This window comes from Echeneis naucrates, chromosome 7 (assembly GCF_900963305.1).
Source record: "Echeneis naucrates chromosome 7, fEcheNa1.1, whole genome shotgun sequence".
In the NCBI taxonomy this organism is placed as follows: Eukaryota; Metazoa; Chordata; class Actinopteri; order Carangiformes; family Echeneidae; genus Echeneis; species Echeneis naucrates.
In genome coordinates, this window is record NC_042517.1 from 17,683,222 (window position 1) to 17,703,349 (window position 20,128).

The 20,128-nt window shown below is 40.8% G+C and overlaps 1 protein-coding gene across 4 annotated transcripts; it reads right to left on the reverse strand.

Annotated features, from left to right (window-relative positions):
* Window positions 1–9,199: 9,199 nt before the first annotated feature.
* spata2 (spermatogenesis associated 2) lies at window positions 9,200–20,041 on the reverse strand. Of its 4 annotated transcripts, XM_029506234.1 has the most exons (5): window positions 20,020–20,041; window positions 19,224–19,398; window positions 17,353–18,194; window positions 15,491–16,592; window positions 9,200–9,285 (listed from the first exon to the last, which is right to left on the reverse strand). In XM_029506234.1, the coding sequence occupies exons 3-5, from the start codon at window positions 17,701–17,703 to the stop codon at window positions 9,251–9,253; spliced, it is 1,488 nt and encodes a 495-aa protein (XP_029362094.1). In that variant the 5' UTR covers window positions 17,704–18,194; window positions 19,224–19,398; window positions 20,020–20,041; the 3' UTR covers window positions 9,200–9,250. The 4 variants fall into 4 exon arrangements, with proteins under 4 accessions (XP_029362094.1, XP_029362090.1, XP_029362092.1 ...); XM_029506230.1 differs by lacking the exon at window positions 9,200–9,285 and having other exon boundaries at window positions 14,739–16,592; XM_029506232.1 differs by lacking the exons at window positions 9,200–9,285; window positions 19,224–19,398; window positions 20,020–20,041 and adding an exon at window positions 19,121–19,215 and having other exon boundaries at window positions 14,739–16,592.
* Window positions 20,042–20,128: the final 87 nt, after the last annotated feature.

Consider the following 20,128-nt stretch of genomic DNA (forward strand, 5'->3'; position numbering starts at 1 on the left):
GACCTGGAAGGACATGTTTTAAAAAGCATGAGCGGTGCTAGTGATAGCCTACTCGCTGTTATCACAAGACGTCGGACCTGTTCCTTCGTCCAATCAGCAATGATTCATGTCACCTGAAGGTACCTGCCCTTTCCCGTTTGGTTAACGTCATTGTCGTTTCTCTTTTGTTTTTCAATTTGTCATCATTTCTCTTTTGCTGTTGTGTTTTCTGATTTGCCGTTGTCGTTTCTCCTTTGTTTTTCAATTTGTCTGGCTGGTAGTGGTGAGTTCTGAATAAACACACATTTCCCTATACTTCCCATGTGGTCAACATAGGAGGTGGAACTGGTCATTTCAAATAAATGATTGGAAAATATTTGAATATATGCTTCAACTACTATCGTCAAACAAATAGTCTTCATTCGAGTAAAAACCTGGAGAGCAGGAATGCTGATTTTATTTTTGAAAACGTCCTCGATTGTAAGTCAGTAGTAAAAAATTATAGCACATGGTGTGCACTGGCAAAAAAAAAAAAGCTGGAATATCAGGAAGCGCAATTTATGAACTTATGCCATCAATTATTTATGAGCAAATCAAATTATTATGATCAAATGGCAATCACAATGTCAGTCACTGAGCTTTTATATCTTGTGTTGCTAAGGTTTGTACAATTTTGCTAAGTTGAAAAAAATTGGTTTTGTTATCTTGTCAGAATGAAGCACAAGGTAAATGTTTTCTTACTGGCTATAAACCCTGCAAGTAATGACATCACAAGTAGGGTGTCATTTTCACATCCAATTAGTTGCTGCATAAGTTGTTTTACAGAGACTCATGAGTGAGCTGATCTCATCTCGTGCCATTTGGGCTTGCAAATGAACAGGACTCCCCAAACCTAAATTCTTCAGGCAAGTAAATATCAACAGCTCCTTATGAGCAGGAAGATGACGGCCCGAGATTTTTTTACTTTGATGTGCGCTGCAGCATTTAAATCCCCAGCTGGTCTGGAACAAAGGTGTTCAGTTGGGGACCTTTCAGGTCATGGTCTGACAGTGATTATAATCTTTCCGGAATAACGCCACAGGTACGATGCATCACCCCTCCCGGTGACTTCCCGGTGGCAGACAATGTGTGTGTGTCACAGGCAACAAATGGAAGATGTGAAATAAATGTTTGGCAGCCATCAGTTGCATTCTGCCTAAAGTGTGGTTGTCATGCTTTCTGCTGCCATGTGATACTGACACAGTTGCACCGGAGTCGTCTCACCAGCAGTGTCAGCTGATACAAGCACTACGCTCATTCTTCCTGAGTGAGCTGACCTCTTGTCTGTTTGTGGATCCCAAAACCTCTGATTAGTGAGTCTTTTGTCCATCAAATGTTTTTGGAAACAATATCTCTCTTTGTGTAGCCATTCCTGATCCATCTGAGCCATTACATCTATCCTTCTTTTGTTCAAACTCATCATCCTATCTGTAAAATGAGTGAATTAAAAACCCTCTTAATTTGAAGGGACAACTCATATTTTTGACATAACACAGTTTGACTTGCTCCCTGGTAGTGATATCAGTGTGTGAACATTAACTGAGGCCAAAGAACCCGTGGTCAGAGATGTTCCAGCGTCTCAGCGGCTTGTCAGACAGACATATGAATCAGGGATATTCGAGCCCTTGGGGGCTCTTTGGACGCACATTTAAAACTGTTCCATGAAAACTTTCAGAAAATTAAGTTACGTCTCTTCTCTATCTCTGGCCTATTTTCAGGCGAACTCCTTGTTACATTATTTCATCTGACAGGTCATGAGGCCAGTTTGTTTGGGTCATGCTTACTCCAGAAAGTCTACACAAACGATTTGCACACTCTGTCGATCAGATGCTGTGGATCTCCCTTCAAGCAGAAATCAGCCTCATTGTGACCAAAAGTGCACACAGACATTCACAACATCTCTAAACCTTTCTAGCATGTCCGGTTTTAGCGCCTTCTAATGAGAGACATGATACTAGTTGAGCTCAAAATCAAACTCTGAATGTATGGTACATTGTATATACTGTAATCCTTCTGTATATATGCATCACCATAATGGGCACACGAAACTCCACACTTTGAATGGACGTATCTTACAATAAATCAACATTCTGCCAAAATATGCAATTACAGTAGACTTCACATAACTCTGTCCGTTTGTGTGCATAAGCAGCGGCCTCTGTTGACCCCCATTATTCCTTGAATCTGGATGTTACCGATCATATTACTCTGACAGTACTGTATGCCTTTTCTATCCTCCCTTTTACTCCTCATTTATTTTCATCCCACACTTGCATCACCCATAATGACTCTTCATTTCTAAATAATGCACTTTTAGTGAAGACGTACCTCCTACCCCCATTGTGATCACACCTTTTTGGTCATTTTTACATTGCTTGGAAAATAGAGTAAACTGGTTATTTATTGTGCTCCTGGGCAAATGATAATAACGCTATCTAGATTTGGTCATCAGTGTCTTTGACTTCTTGACTGCTCTTCAAATTTCTAGGATTTTTGTACCAGCTGAGCGATCTTTACGGTTTCGGATTAAACTCATGTCGAATTATGGATGAATGTTCTCATTCTCCACAGGGTTGGCGCGCTGTTCCCCAGCTCCTTTTCCCCACGTCATTGTGTCTTTCAGAATGACACTAAAGGCCAATTGCTCCTGATGGTGGTGATTGCATGATGGCTGGCTGCCAACACTGCTGCATGTGTGTGTGAGAATGGATAAATGAGGCAAGGGATAAATTGCGAAATGCTTTGAAAACAAGAATTACATAAAAATGCAATATACTGTGCCAGGCTGTCACTTCCAAGCTTTTACCCGCAGAGAAATTAGACTTCAGTTGAATTTCGAAGAGTGCGGTCCTGCTGTGCATTCTTCAGAACAAAGAGTACCTTTTGACCGTTGAGCATCAGTCATATTCTCCATTATGTAGCAGCAGCAACTGGAGAAGACATTAACATAACACACATTTATTTGTCTCAGAGTGATGCTCAGTACATTTAGGTTTCCTGTCAAAGGAGCCCACTGGAACATTTCGATATGATTCAGGATAATGATTTTTAACTTTGAAAGTTTATGAAAAGAGCAGGCAAGCGTGCAATCATCTGTCTGGTTAAGCATACAGGATTGTGACACCGAAGATATTACATTTATATCCGTGCAAACACAAACCTCAGTCGAAAGTGAAACAGTGATGTTCACGTACTGGTTTTGACACTGATCTGGCCTTAATTGGTGATGTCGAAGATTTTCACTGAAGGCAAGTGAGGCTTTAATTCTCTTTGATATTATTCATTGACGTGGCACAAAGTTAGAAACAAAGTAGACAATTTAGAATACCATAAGTGTTCAGAAAAATCCCACAAATTGAACAGCTTATTTCAATCCTCATGTACCATAATTGTATGTCATCTTTTCTATTCAGCATATGCAGATGGAAACGCTAATAAATCTGCACTATTATGTTCTCTGGAAGAATGCGTTGCACATAAAGTTGCACCATTATCTTTATGCTTTGTGATAGCCTCATCCTCCTTCATTATTACACCCTGCGCTTATGCTCATGCTTATGTGCTGAGGTACTGCGGATTTAAAACTTCTGCCAAACTAGGTAAAGTGGTTTGACGCGGAAACACTGTTGTTCAAGATAAGAAAGGCACACAGATGTTTCTCCAAAGCTCAGTTCATTCCATCTGCTTGGCTTCACACAATCCTGGGAAACTATCCCCTGATTACTATTAGTAAGTGAAAGTGTGATAAGGCTTTTGGCTGGCACACAAACCGCTGATTATTTCCTCCACGGAGGAGCCTCGCCAAGACTGCTGTATATTCAGCCTGGTGGTGGGGTCATTCCTGGTCTTAATCTCACCACTCACTCATCTACCCAGATCTTATCTTGGCATTTCGTTTCTGTTCAATGGATATTTCCATTGAGGCATTCATCTGAGCTTTTCAACAACACAGGAGACAGGAATTATCTGTGAAGGAGAGAGAAGGGCATGGATAAGAGAAACCTGTGGAGCAAGAGGCAATTTTAAAGGCATCAGTCGAATGGGTAAAGGATTCAGAAGGCATAATGAACATTTTCCATTAAGGTAACGGATAGTAATTGGTCAACCCCTCCTGTCTTTAGAAAACTAGCATTTTGATCACATTTTGCTTCAAGCTCATTGTTGATACAGAACAGCTGAATAATTTTATTTAAATGTACAGAAAATGCATTTCAAGAAACAACAGTATATTTGAAGAAGCAACCTCGACTATCTGCAAAACTAGACAAACAAAGAGTGGGTCCAACGGGTCTTTGAATTGTGCGCATGCACAAGGAAGCTTAAACACCACTACTAGTCATATTTCATACACATGATTACGGCAAATGATAATTTGAAATAAATTTTCTGCACAATTCTGGCATGTTAAAAAAAAATCAGTGAAATGAAAAAAACGTGTTTGTTTCCAGCGTGTTTTTCCACTGGTGTTAATCTGAGAATAGGAAGCAAATTTGCACTGAGTGGCAGGTCGCAGAGCAGATGCGTGGGCAAAAAAAAAACAGTCCATTTAAGCAAACGGATAGTTTAATAGTGTTTTCTTTGCGTGAGCTCAGACTTACCTCTGCTGCTTCTCTTCCTCTCAGGGTGTTCAGGCCAAAGAGTTCACCACTTAAATTAGTTCCCTGTGGGAGATGCCCAGTGGGAAATGGGTTGAGGAGAATTTAGTTGCTGCAATGCAAATATTTATGTTAATTATTAATGGTTATTTATTAGGGGATTTCGGTGTGTATATATTTATTAACAGTGGATTTATATTTGGTAATGGTTTTATGTAAATATTTATTGTGGGTTTGTGTGGGTGATTATCAGAAGGGAGAGCTGTGTGTATAAAAGGGATTTCTTCTGTGTTGATGGTGGTTGTTGTATGATGTTGGTGAAGGTCATGTTTCAATTACAAAAAGCACTTTATGATTGTTGCCTCTGCCTCTGGGTCAGGTTCTCCTCATTGGTCGCCTCAGCTGCCCAAGCCAACTAACAAACAGAAAAATTCATGTGGCACCATGGCAGCATAGTGGTTGTTTGTCTTTGTCTGACTCTGTGTGTTGGCCCTGTGATGGACTGACAACCTGTCCAGGGTGACCCGGCCCTCACCCAGAGTTAACTGGGATTGGCTCTAGCACCCCATGACCCAGAAATTGATAAGCGGTGCTATGATGCTATGTAACCATGTTTAGAAACAACAGAAGTTTACTTTTTGTTTACTGCTAAAATTTTGCTTCTCTAATCATCCGTGAGCTCGACCTGCAACTAACGCAACCAGACAGACCAGCTGTGCTCACAGCAGGCACAGGAGACCGTTCCCATATTTAAGGGCCAGTAACCATGATGAGAAGGGTCTAACTTTCCACTGAAAGAATACAGGTCTGTTCCACCTAGTACCATGGGTGCTCCCTCACCGCTGAGAAGCATCACTGCCACTATAATCAATTAAAACTTCCACAGTGAGACTGCTCCACTTAGTTTCATCTCTCCCAGGGTTGTAGGGTGGCTATGGGAGTTTGGCAGAATATAGTTTATCTTCTTTTCATGCTCCATGACTCAGTTGAGTTAGACTGATGGCACATCCGGGAAACCTCTTCTCCATCACCCCTTCTTCCTGCTCAGCCTGACTCCCTCTGTCAGTCTTCCTGTCTCCCCATCTCACTGTCTTGGCCTCGTCCACTGTCAGACCCATCTCGCTCTCTGTCTGTTTGCCGGTCCATTTCTACAGACCACTCAACCCTTTCAGCTCTTCTGCTGATGGCTTCCATTGATCTTCATCTCCTCCCTTCTCCCCGTCTCTCAATCCTTTCGCATTTGTCAGCATATTCCTCGAATTCCATTTCCTCTGTGCTGCATCACTTCATCATCTCCCATCTCATCATTTCTCATCACTTATCAGCAAGTGTCTCCCAGTGGCTCCCTTTGACCAAAGCAAAGCCCAACTCTCCCCAGCTCACAAGCACACAGGCAGACACGCAGAAACGCCCAGACACCTCAAGGCTTTCCGCTCTGGTGGCTCCTCTGAGGGGAGCACTGACAGTGTAGCATGTATGCTCTCCCTACGGATTTACATAACGCACATCTTATATAACCAATTACAAAAGATGTCTCGTTTCACCCTTTTGATCCACTTGTGTGTAGTTCTCATATGATCAAACAGGGTTTTCTTCACTGTGTAACGTCAACTGACACTGTGAACACAGTGAAATACAATAAATATATATATATATATTTTTTAATTATCTGTCATTTTTTTTCTCTTTTTTTACTTCATGGCACAGCATGAAATGTGTACACAAGGAAGCAAATCCAAGCCCAGCACGATGGTGAAGGCAAGAATTTTAGAACTACTAGAGAGATTGAAAAGTTCCTGTTCCTCTTCTAGATATACATTTTTAAATGAAATGTATATTCACATAACACAGGAGCAGAAAATTCTTAAATGTACAAGCACCACTTAAAAAAAAATCCAAGCAGTTCCAACTCCTGTCACCAAACCAGCCACAGGAAATAAGCTGCATTTTCTCTTCCCAGAGATCGCTAGTTTTCAGTTTGGCAGAGAGCTTTGAGGTGCTGAAGTAAATGAACAGTGATGAGCTGATTACACAGCCTGTCAAAAGGACAGAAAGATCAATGCGCTGGCAAGAATGATGAAGAAAAGAGGGCTTCGGAGCTTGCAAGTGTGTTTCATCCAAAAAGGTTCGATTTCATCTTCGTCACGGTTTAGACCCTGTTAATCTGATATTATCTGTCAGGCTTTTTATCTACAACAAATACCTATCGCCTTCATTTGTCTTGAGAAATCACAAATTAACATTTATTATCATAATTAGGAACAAAATGATTATTAGCAACTTCAGTGAACACATCTGGGTATAAAATATGTGGATAATATCAAAACACTGACATTTTACAAATATAAAAAAACAACCAAAAACTTTTAAACTTTTTTATATGACCAGAGGACAAAATCTGAAGACATTTTGATAGAATCTGCTTTGTTAAAACCATAAGAAACATGTTTAATTTAGTTGAGGAAATTGTAGGACAGGCAGAGTTAAGATAAATTCGTAATTATGCCGAACAGGCATCCCAGGAGGATGTTTTGTTTTATCCAACTTCAGAGCACATTTGAAAATGAGTGCCATTTTAAAAGTGTGAGCGTGACATTGGAAGTCTAGGTTTGAGTCCAGGTGCTACGTAGCAGTGACACTCACAGGGTGTAATTTATTGTGGTTGCATTTTGGAGTTTTTGAACTGTGCAAACTCACATTTTCACAGTTGGTCTGCCAAGCAATGTCACTGAGGTCATTACGACAAACAGATTGTATGTCTTAACAACCTACCGTGTTCTTTAAACACATGGTCACTATATATAGAGTCTTTAAAAAAAAAACAAAAAAAAAAAAAACATGACTCTTAGGGCTGGAGAGCAGTTTGATTGTGGGTGATTGAGACCTTCACCTGAGGCGGTGGAGCTCACCTATCCTCACTCTGCCATTGGCTGAGGCTGAAGAGCAGGCACACAGCCTGCTGAATGTCAACCTCGGTTCTCCTGACGGAGAGCGTGAACCTTGTTTTATTTTTATGTTAATGTTCAGTTATCACTTCATCTTTTTTAGCAAGCTCGCTTTTATTCAGTCTTTGTTAACAATTTTGTTCTGACTGATGTCCTTTTTGTTTCTAATGAATGAATTCTTTACTTTGGTCTGCCACAGGAGCAGCAGAAAAAAAAATTTCTATGAAAATGAAATACAAAAAAGAGGGTCAGTGTTTGCTGTTTTTGTCAGACAACCTTACAGTTTAAAAATCAGGATTCAACCATAAGTGGTCCTATACTAAGTTTTGACTGAGTCTTTGACAAGTCTGCTCTTTAGAGTCAAGTAGTTGGGAACAAACTCAGCCACGAAATGTTATATTTCACACTAAAAATAATATTAAGCAAACGTTTGTATATGTTGCAATATTGATAGAAAACATGCTTTCCTTTTATCTGAAATATTTTCAGAGCCATCCACACACAGGTCACACACACACACACACACACATTAAATGGCATACACAAACACACAGTGTTAAAGTCAGTGTTGTTCACTTTGTTCATACATTACTGTGGGCCAGGGACAGGGACGGAGTATTGCCTTTATCTATTTAAACAGAGTGAGGTTCAGAAAAAAAAAAAAAAAAATAGGTAATTTAAATGGTACTGATATGCCACGCAAACAAAGTTTATAAAATTGAGGACATGTTTTATATATCAAGAACATCCACTTTACACCGTTAAACTGTTGATTCTTTCGCATTTTTCAAAAACAAGTCTATGTGTGTTGCTGGAGTTGTGTTAGTCCAGGGGGTGCAGTGAAAATTGTATTCATCACAATGCAATGGCAATGACCGCAACAAGACCACATTTTTTGACAATGGCTTCTGCACTATAGAACAAGTGATGCGCTTCTCTTTTGTAACAATGTAAGAGTGGCCCAAGGCTGTTTCATTGTGGTGAGGGAATGAAAAAAAGGACATGCTGTTGTGGTGAAAGATGGTGGTAGTGTGTCATGGCTCAGAGGCTGGAACAGCTGAACCTAGCTCCAATTTTCTCAGAACTTCAGAGAAAGCAAGTATCAGAAACTGCTTGATTGAAACTAATTTGATTCCACAACATATGACAAGGTCTTTCTTCCTGTTCTGTACTTAATAAAAAAATGTATATCGACAAAAACAAACCAGAAGCAGAGCTATTACTTGACCGTTTTGGTTTTTTTTTTTTGGCCACATATAAAGGCGTTGTGTAGTGAGATATTGCTTAATTATATATGATAATATTAATATCAACCTTTTAACCTACTTACAGTGATGGTGTTTCAAAGTCATGCAGCACAAGTTAAGCGGAAAGGGGGGGGGGAGAGATTGTGTGTGAAAAAAAAAGTGTAACCATTAAAATCCTTCACTTACACAAAATTAAGTAGTAACACAAGCCTCACATCTGTCGAAAACATCTCAACTGGTTCCCTGGTAGCACTTACTCTTCGGGACGGGCTTAGCTAATGCTGTCATTACGTGGGAGGAGTACCTAACTCATGGAGATGTGTGTCTGTTCCCTGATGAGGAATGACAAGCCTTCGCATTCTAAATGTAGCCCATTAAAAACTGAGCTCACCTTTCTCGTCGGCGGAGTCTCAGGCAGCACATTTCTTGCAATGGACCATTTTCTTCAACAATTATAGTTACATCTTACTGTGGAAATGTCTGAATAAAAGGAAGAAAAATACGTAAAACTTAAATAGAAACAACTGAAATAAAATGTGACCTTGTGTGTAACACAATACAGGGTACATTTGATTTAATTCTTAATTACTTTGTACTGTGGGGAAATATAAAAAAGAAATGTTTTGGGATCGTTTTGTTTGTTTTAATTTCTCTGATAGTCTCTCTTCAATGAGACCATTAAGTAAGGAGGACGCTGCTACTGCTGGTGGATTTTTTTCAAAGGCTAAGCACTGTGTCAACAGTCATTATCTTCCTCTCCTGCTGAGCAGTAATGTTCTTTACTCCGTGTGTCCAAGGTTCCTCCAAGGCTGATAAACACTGTTAGTCAGCACAGTTCTGACAAGTCTCAGAGGAGAGGACAGCGCAGGATGCAGGGACTGGCTCTGCATTTCAGTCACTGCAGCGGTTCTGTTGACATCCATCTCTGCTCTTCCCACATTGTGGATCATCTAAGATACCTATCAGCTATCAGATGTCTAACCTGTCTGTCAAATGTAGGTGCTGATTCAGACACTGGGAACATATTAGTGCCTCGGGGCCCCGCACAAAGTCAATGGACCTAGCAATAGCTATACAGGTCCATTGACAGACCCCCCCCCCCAACCCCCAACCCCCAACCCTCAACCCTAAACCAGTCGAGGTAGATGGCCGCCCCCGAGTCTGGTTCTGTCCCTTAAAGGAAGTTTTTCCTTGCCACTGTTGCAAAGTGCTTGATAGAAATAAATTTGACATACACAAACACACAGAGCTAAAGTCAATGTTGTTCACTTTGTTCATACATTACTGTGGGCCAGGGACAGACATACAACAAAAGATAGACACATATATACGAAGATATTCTAAGTCCATGGAGTTCACTTTGTTTACATGACTGTGGGACAGAAAAACAAACCCCCTGTGAGGAAATATTGCAGTTATTACTGTTATCTTATTTAGACTAATGATGGATGCCTGACTCTAAGTCTCATTTCTTTAAGGTTCAGTAGAAGGGGGTCAAAGAGAGAGAGAGATGAGCTGATCTCCATGCCACACAAACTCTTATTCTCATTTGGTTTCTTCCATCTGTACAAGTGAAGTACTTCATTATTCCCCACTCCCCAATAAATAAATAATTTATAAGCATATGACTGATGTTGGCCCTCGCAGAATGAGTCATCCAGTTTTATTGGAGAGGCATTTGATAGAGACAACCTGTAATTTCTTCACTTATCAAAGGAAATAAAGTGCATCATGAATAACTTTAATAATTCCAACCTTAAGACAGAAATTAGACAATACATTATTATATATTGGGGCAAATTCAGAGGGGCAAGAGGGAGAGAAACAAGGCTGCTACTACTCGACTGATCGACTTCCTCTGACTAGAGAGTCATTGGGCCATACTTCGTATTCATTCAATACAGCCTCACAGGGGATAAGCATAGCAATACTAATGGATGCTAAGATAGGGAATTACATGCAAATAAATCTCCCTTTTAGCAGCCAAAACGCAATATACTTCCCAACAAGGCTGATGGACTTCATCCCACTTCAGTGAGTATGTGTGGATCTTTATCACCATCTGCTGGTCATACAGGGAAATGCCAAGGCATTACACAGGCATGCTAACTTTCTGTCACCTTTATACTTTAACATCACAGTACATTCAGGTGATGACAAGTCAGTAAAATTAAATGTAAACAGTGCTTTAGTCAATGACACAGAAAGCGAGGCCAGTAGAAACAGAATTTTTCACAGAATTTTATTCTTTAAATTAATTTATAAAATCTCTTCCATTTCAATTATATATGTATGTGTGTGCATATATATATATATATATATATGTCACTTCTCAACTAATCAACTATTTTGGCCATTTCCCTTTCCACCTCCACGAATGCCCACGCATTGATCGTAAGGTCCATACCCCTTCACATAGACATTGTGCAATGATCCTCGGTGCCAAGGTGGAAGGGGAGAGGAGAGACTTTCATTAGGTGAGGGGTTGTGTCAGGTTGAGGGAGAAGAGGTATGGGTTAGGGCCTTTTACAGAGCACGTCAAAAAAGACTTTGGGAAAAGGGGAATGGTAAAGGGGCTGCCTAAATACACCACCAATGTTAATATCAGTAAGATAACCACACAAAGAGGTAAAGGGAGTATTGACTTCCACAATGAGTGTGTCTGCTGTGGGTTAAACCAATCATGTTCAAATGGCTCAATGTATTCCATGACATAAAATAAAAATACCACTTCCTCTTTTGTTTAGCCAACATCAGTAATTTGTCTCTACTGATGAATGTTAAGTAAGCTCCACATTAAATATTCACCATTGACAAATAATTTGTTCACTAAAAGATTAAAACAGTGCCCACAAACTTAGCAGCAGCCCTCAAGACTTTTTAGCCCTTTGTAGTAACCTCTACAAATCATCAGTCCACTAATCTGTCGAGTCATATCCATCTCCCGTGGTGAGCACGACGATTTTTCTCTTTCTAGGCTTTTTAAAAAGGCCAACATCTATATACACAAACTTTTGCAAAACCACAGATTTTATGTTACATTAACTGTACATCCAGGCAAGCCACCGGTTTCTGTTTTCTACTCAAATAAGATATTTGTTCTTCATTTGGCAATATGATCTCTTGCAACATGGCTCAAAACTTCTGAGAGTTATTTTTGTTGCTGGTATGATTTGCAATGATCTGAGTCAAGCAACTGAAATATATCTATGATAAATATTCAAACTATTTAGAAACGTTTCATTAATGAAAATACAATTGCACACCTCCCCTTAGGTTACTCAAGACTTTTGTGATACCATAGTTAGCTAATGTTGACCCAAGATCATTCAAGGAACCCTTAAGCTTCACCCAAATGGTATCAAAACATCTCTTCTTTATGGTGCTTAACATGATGTAGATGCAAAACACAAAATTTGGTTTTAAAGGCAAGGAATGAAGAGAAGTATGAGATCAACCATCATCCCCCTAACCAAATGTGTCTTTACTACTATCTGTAAGCAAATGAAATTATTTTATATATATCTATATCTATATAGATATAGATATATATAATATTTGACTTCCCTTCAGCCTATAGTAAATATATATATTTGTATCTACAATGTGTGAATTTCTGCATAATTTTGACATGAATTCATACTAGTTAAATATGCTCCATTTTATAAACCCTGTGTGCTGCTTCATCTAGTCACCCTGAGAGCTTAATGCACTGCAACTTGAGAAGTCACATGCAAATACACAAAATACAAGCAAATTCAGGAAATATATGTGCTGTTAATATTCATTACACAACTTCATATACATGCTGTATATTCTCACAACGCAAGGCAAAAACACAATTGCATTGCAAGTACTCACTAGTGTCTGACCTGTGGCTCTGTCTCTCCCTGATTATCAGCCATACTTGCATGGACGCATGTAAATACATTAATCTTGATGCATCCATGCGCACTTGTTTAATGCTTTCAAATTCAAAAGGTGCATCCCAGCCAAGTTCATCACTTTTTAGTGTCAGTTTTCTCAGTACATGTCAAATTGATCAAAGTGTGTCCTGAATTTGCCTGAATTCATCTCTTTGCAAATGTTGTCTCAGGATGCAATGCTTTGCAATCTAAGAGCCACCATGTTAATCGTTACTAGTGTGCATTCTTTTAATTTTTTGAACAAGCTACATATTTAGTCAATGTAGCCTGACAAAAACGTGTTAATGTTCAATCTACAAGCTGGTAAAAACAAAAAAAATGGAAATGGAAACAAAAACGTAAAATACTCGAGGACAGGACAGCTGAATGAGCTTAAGGCATTTGGAGGTTATTCCTACAGAACATGGAGGCTACAGTAGCCTAAAAAGTCTGTCAAAATAACCCACTTTTTAATAAAATGTGATTTAAAATTAGCCCTTGGTTGCAACTACAACATAAATTCCCCTCTTGTATGGATAATCAAAGCCTTTACATCACAGTTTTAAATGTTAGCAGAGTTAATTTATCTGTAATGAATGTAACCTTTTCCAAGGCAAATGGCACCACCTTCCTTGAGGACCTTCATGGTAACCACATCAGCCTTTAATCAAGGGCCTTGGAGGGCGCCTCTGGGGTCCTATAAAATGCCAGTAACACTGGCTTATACCCATTACAAACTATCACCAAACTCATATGACTGGATGCTTAATATTACTGCGGTGCACAAGCGGGTGGATACACCAACATAAATTGCTGTAAAATATATTAATACTATCGCTGTGAAACTAAAATGTTTTTTAAATGGTAGCAGAAAGGCGTCAATCCAACATCACTGTATGGTCGTTTTTCAGCCATTAGTGGCTTGTGTCCACTAAATTGTTCTATAACATTAGTGGAGTCCTGTTAAATGAGCAAAAAGCATAAATGCATAAGACAAAGAGCACACCAACATAAAAAATACAGGCAGGCACAGAAAAAAATATCAGCTACACTCCAGTGTCTCTTTGATATGTATAGTCAGACTTTTCTATTTAGTTACACAGTTACTTCATTAGTTATTTACAACTGTAAGATTTGCTGTTGCTCACGTTTTTGTGTACACGTGCCTAACGGTTCAGGATGCAAAACCCTAAGCTACATTGTCCACGCAAAAAGAATAACCTCTGCTAACCTTTAAAAGTGGCTGTAGAAACCCAAGTTGCAAATTATAGATGAATATTAAACCAAAAAAAAAAAAAAAATACAGCATTTCTTAAGCATTTAGGGCTAGTTTGAAACCACAATGTCTAAATGGGTGTATAAGCTGAAGCCATTTGAGGTAGACAGAAACCGTGTCAGTGTTTACACTTTCATGCTGTCTAAATCCAAATCGATTGGCTCACATACCATCCAAGAGCTGCAATCACCTGACTTGTGGCCTGGCATGAAGCCTCTGTGGAACCCACCTGAGACTGGCAGGGAACCACCATTCTGGTAAGGGGGCAATACAATATCATGGAGGCTTGAATGTAGTGGAATGGGGTGAGGAGGTTGGAACTGACACAACTCAACAGGAAATTTACCAGAAAGAAGTCAATACCACACATCTTCAATGTCTAAAGTCAACAGCAGCACTGAAACCTCAGTCGCATAACCAGAAACAATTAAGGGTTAATTTACAAGGTAGAATCTTTTCAATAGAATATATAGCATCCCTTTGCAATGTCCCACCCCACACCCACAGACCTAAGTTTATACCCCAATAAACCTAATGCTAGACATCATGCCCTTTTAACAGTCTCACATTGTTCTAGAGAATAGAGATTAAAAATATATACTATGGACTTATTGACTTCCAGTGTATGATTTCTGTTTTTCCTATTTTCAAGTTTAAAAAGATGCTTTGTCAGAATGCAAGCTCAGCAGTTTTCTCTACACGCACACGCACACACACACACACACATATACATATATATATATATATATATATATATATATATATATATATATATATTTTAGAGGAATCTTTAGCTGAGAAGTTAGGCAAAGAATATATGTTCATTTGGACGGAATTCATTCAAGATGAGAAGGAATAACTCTTTTCTCGATTTTCCCTTTTAAGAAGGACAAAATTTGAGGAACTTGGGAAGCGCTACAACATCACATGACTACTCAAGAGCAGGTAGCAGGGCGAGAGGAAGAAGAAATAGATAAAAGGCCTGAACTTTTACAAGGCAGAGAGATGGGCACATGATATGGCTCTCTGGCATGTGCATTCCAGGGCCCTACTGACAGTAAGAGAAAATGTACAAAGTTCAAGAGGCTGTTCGAGAGAGCAAAGAGACCATCAGGTAAAGGGGATGAGTGAGTTGTTTCAATGGGAACAGAGCTAAAGCAATAGTGCAAGACTACGCTGCGGGTTAAGGGAGGGTTAAGAATGAAGAAAAAGAAAAAAAAAAAAAAAAAAAAAAAAAATCTGTGTCTGATTTATCGGTACACCAGATGTGATATGGTGCCAGATTTGAAGTTGAGCTGATGGTTGGGCACAAAGCTGTGCTGGGGATTCTTTCGTGTGCACATATCCTTTGCATACAAGCACATGCATGAGTCACACGACACTTTCGAGCAGTTCACACAGGTGTGTGATGCACCTGGCTTGTTGCAAAACCCACACCGAGATCCCCCCATACTTATTCGCTCACTGCTGCCTCCCTTTGGCGTTGTCAAGGCAACAGACTTACTTGGAAACAGCTTAGTAGACATGAGGGGTTTTTCCACCATCTGGGGGTGAGGATGTGGGTGAGAATGTGAGTGAGTCAGTGTGAGGGGATGCGGGTGGAGATGGGAGTGGGAGTGAGTATTAGAGTAGACAGAGAGCTTTTCTTTGACAGGGATGTATCCATCAAGGGGTCGCGGGGATTTAGGGTGGTAGTCCTGGAGGCCACAGCAAGGGGAGGGGTCCACATCATGACAAGCAGAACAGAGGATCATGTCACACCTCTGGCAGGAGGCCATACTTGAGCAGCCAAGTCCACAACCCTGACACTTGACACTTCCGTGAGCTTTGAGCAGCCACCCATCCCTTGCCTCTCGAGGCTCTCTGGATGGAGGTCGAGACGGCGTCTGCCTTCCTCCTGTCCCAGCGCCACCCCTTTCAGTGTACAAGTCAATCTCATCCAAAGAGGACAGGTGGTAGGATGTGTAAGCATCCGCCGGGGGTGGGGACTGAATAGGGAAGAAATCCGCAATCGGGCTATAAGAAGGTGGAGCTGCTGCAGAGAAGAGAGATGCTGAGGTGCTGGGCCTGATGATCTCATCTTTTATATCCTCCTCTGCATCCACAAACAGAGGTTCCTTCCGCAGACTCAATGAGGCCTTCAAGATAGGCTTTGTAACTGCTGCATGCCAGTGACCAGCCCCATCTGTAACATCAACAGACTTTGATGGTCGGCTACCTCGCCTCAGGTGGTGGGCATGAGGCCTCTCTATATCCAATGGCCGCACTGACAGTCGAGCCATATCTGCCCCAAGGCTGTCACGTCTACGAAGTGCCTCAGCACAGCCAGCCGCATCATCTCTGCAACCCCTGCGGAGTTCCAGGGCCTCCAGCTCTGAGGCTGAACCGCGAGCAAGTGCCACTACTTCTCCCAGAAGACGACACTCTGCCTGGGCCAGGAAGAGCTCAAATGCCAATTGGCGGAGATGAGTTGCACCTCCTGGGTGCTCCTGCAAATGGAACTGTGAATCATGGTCACAGGCGTAGCCAATGGTGCGCATTAGAGATCGGAGTTCATCATCAGAAATGGCAGACTGCAGATGGTACACATATGGGCCAGTGAAGGTCTAAAAGAGAAATGAATTCATCAACATTCATGTCAGTCAATTATAAGAGCTTGACACAGTAAAGCGAGTCTATTCCAAAAATAGTCACATGCAATTCCTCCATTATTGGTTTGTCTTTCTACAGCGTTCACAAAGAATACAGATGCAAGTAATGTTAGAGAATTAGAATATATTAACTCACATACAGGATGTTGGCAAAAGGGAACGCATTTGAATAAAACAGGACGAGCAATTTGATAGTGATTGTAGGTTTGTGACCTGTGTGTTAGTACCTTTCGTTAACAAATAACATACTGCACGATGTTATGTATAGAAAGTAAATATTCACAACAATAAATAAGCTAACTAAAATTTATGTTAATAACATTATTGGAAGTTCAAATTATGGTTACAGCATCAGGTGCAAATGTTGGGCAGCTTTGTCTTACTGTGTGCTTTAGTTATCAGGTGCTTGATAAACTTTGGAGACAAAGGACTGATGTCATATTTCAAACAAAAATTTTGAATTTGTATTCTGTCCTTCCTACGTACAACATCAGTGATTAAAAACCACAATAATTTTTGTGACCAGTGGCAGATTTACAACAAAGGAGGCTGCAGAGATGTTATATATGTGCATATGTTCATACAGAGCTTTAGAAAATTCATATACCAGGGAAAGCTCATGGTGTTTTAATAACCTAAATCTGATTGGTGTCAGCCGTAATGACATCTTTGAGTAAGTATAAAATGACAAACCATGTGAACAAACTAAACTCACCTTTATACATCTGAATTCCTTTTTCCAAGGAAAGAGCAAGAGGTTGGTGCAGATGGTTTCCAGGGTATTGAAGGCTCTCTCCAGACTCTTGAGGTTGCCTCCTCTCTGGCACCGGAGTGAGTTCTCCACCAGCTCATAGAAACGCAACATACGGAATCGCTGTGCTGGATCTGGCTGGTAAGCCCCAAGCAAAGCTGTGGCTGTGGACAGTAGGGCCTCACTGTCCTTGTGTCTGCTTTTGTCCACCTCCGGTGCTGTTCCAATCCCAGTGTATTCCCCTCCCTCCTCCAGACGCCTCTCAAGTGCAGTCACATACCTCCGAAACAGGTCCTCTTTTAACTTCGCATCCATTATCAGCAGCAGACCATCAGTCAGCTGTCACACTTTTTTGAGAGAGCCTCACCCTTTTTAGCATACTCTGCCCCAGGATGCTACATTCAGGCATCATTTTTTGTCACCATTATTCACTGTACATGCTGGCACACACTCAACGTTATTAACGTTCTGGAGAGGTGGAAGAGGGATGAGATGTGACCAGTCAGCAGCACATCCTCTAAACAAGAGACGCACTTGTCTGGTGCTTTCAGTTGGCGTAGCTAGGCTACAGCCTGCAGGGATGCCTTCTTATGGGCATCTCTGGTAGTGGCTCAAAGCCTGACTTGTTTCCACACAAACAGGCCTATGTCATGCAAGTTGAGGTCATAAGCAGCTTTTGCTTCTTGCTCTGTAAATGCAGAGTTCTAGCTATTCCATTCCTTGGTTTCAAAATGTGCAGAGTTCAAGGTCACGCATCGTGAAGAATCATTCATGGTCATGTGATTCTTCTGAGCCGTCTCTCCAAGCTGTAATGACACAAGAGAACATTAACGAAATGGCAATCAGCAAGAAACTAGGTCCAAATAGCTTTTTGTGACTCAGTCAATGCTAATTCAGTCCAAATGCGAATGCATGTGCACACGATTAATTGTTTCTTTAAAATACACCAGATGAGAAAATAGTGAGGATGTTAAGGTGTAACGATTCTGAGAAACAGAGTCTATGCTTTGTGTAGGACGATATGAGGATGTGTGGGATGTTTTGTATCGGTCACACACCAAATAGTGTGTACTGACAGCTTCACACCGTCATGCGCGCAAAAGGTGAAAAGATCAAGTAACATACACTGAACATGAACTGCACATGGCTTAATGCTGACAATACTATCTCTTGTATTTGCACTTTGCTCGATTCAATAAGTAAGCTAAAATTACTATGTTACAGGCGTGTGACCCATGCTAACCTGCACTTAGCGGTAGCTTTCACAAATTATGAGCGCAAAATTTAACATGTAGGTAGGAGTAAGTCGAAAATCTGCTGCGAGTCAAACCACAATAGAGGAATGATTTGTGCTTCCCGTTCCCTGGCGATCCATTCCAGTTACCTCACACATAAACCTTATCAGGCATCCGGTTAGCCAGCTAGCATACTTTGGCCAACAACATCAGCATACCTTACTACTGCGCATTAAGTCCACCGGAGTGCGTCCACCCGACCAACGTGGGCAATAAGAGGTAGGCCCCGAGGACAGTCTATTCCTGAATGCTTCATGACTCACAAACTCGACAAAACCCGACATTGTGACTACCGTGGCCCCCCAGCTGAGTGCAAGCTAAGCAGTGAACGCCCATTTCTGCGCAGCTGGCTAGCTAACAATTGGTGTAGCTAGCAGGGCGGTCCAACGCTAGATGTTAATCTTTGGCGATTTTTAAAATAAAATATATATACATACGCTTTAGCTATAGCGCCATTCATGTGAGACTAAGTTTGATTCTGACCCATCTGAGACATCGCACCGTTTTGTGAACAGAAACACCACCAGCCGCACATCTTACCTTTGACAAGTGCTAGCCGCGGCTAGCTACGCCTCCTCAACTGTTGGAAATTCCCATCAACACAGCGCGCATGCGCGTGGCTCTGACAGCCCATCAGCATCAGGGGCCCACGTGCAGAGGATGAAGGGATGCAGAGCCCATCATCCTGATCGCCATCGGTGTTGAGGGGTGTTTTCTGGGAGACACAATGGATTTCACATGTAGAGTTTGTCACTAGTATATTCATTCAAATTATTTCTCTCCAGCTCTGTGATATACTCAACTTCATGCATAGAGCAGTAAATATGAGGGAAAAACCTTTTTATGATATGCACGGGAAAGCTGGTGAAAGCGATTTAGTGAATCTACCGCAGTTATTCTATCAATCGTATATTGGATTACGTTGTCGTGGTGCAAAATACAGACACAGGCTAGAAGCCTCTCAGGTGGTATTGAATGATGGACAGCTATCTCAAATGTTTAATAAATTGTTCGGAGATGGAATCTTGGTCTCTGTGGAATTTTATTCGTTGAGCAAGTTTGAAAATCTAGATAAATATTATCAAGATTAACCAGTACATAATAATTACATAATAAGTGCATAATTAATTAAAGCTAAATTATTTCCGTGTTTTTTCACAGTATCAATTTCGATTTTTGTGATTCAGTCAGTGCTAATTCAGCATGCACTTTACCACTGAGACAACCTGTTGTCTTGCATACATACATAACTTACACCTCAGTAACTGTCCTAAATCTCCACCTGTGCGATGTGTAATGTGTTTTGTTCCTGTAATCTAACAGTTAAACGTTTTACCTCCTTCATCCAGCTACTTCAGTGTATTTAAGTGAAACCAATTTCTCGTTACAGCTCATCTGCAGACATGGGTCCTCCAGAGACTTAACTCCGCCCCCCGCTGTTTAGA

Excerpts from the sequence above, each read along its gene's own strand:
- spata2 (XM_029506230.1), bottom strand. The coding sequence starts at position 17,703 with ATGGATGCGAAGTTAAAAGAGGACCTGTTTCGGAGGTATGTGACTGCA. Across the intron at positions 16,593-17,352 it reads AGGAATTCAGATGTATAAAG|ACCTTCACTGGCCCATATGT; the intron begins GTGAGTTTAGTT and ends TTTCTCTTTTAG.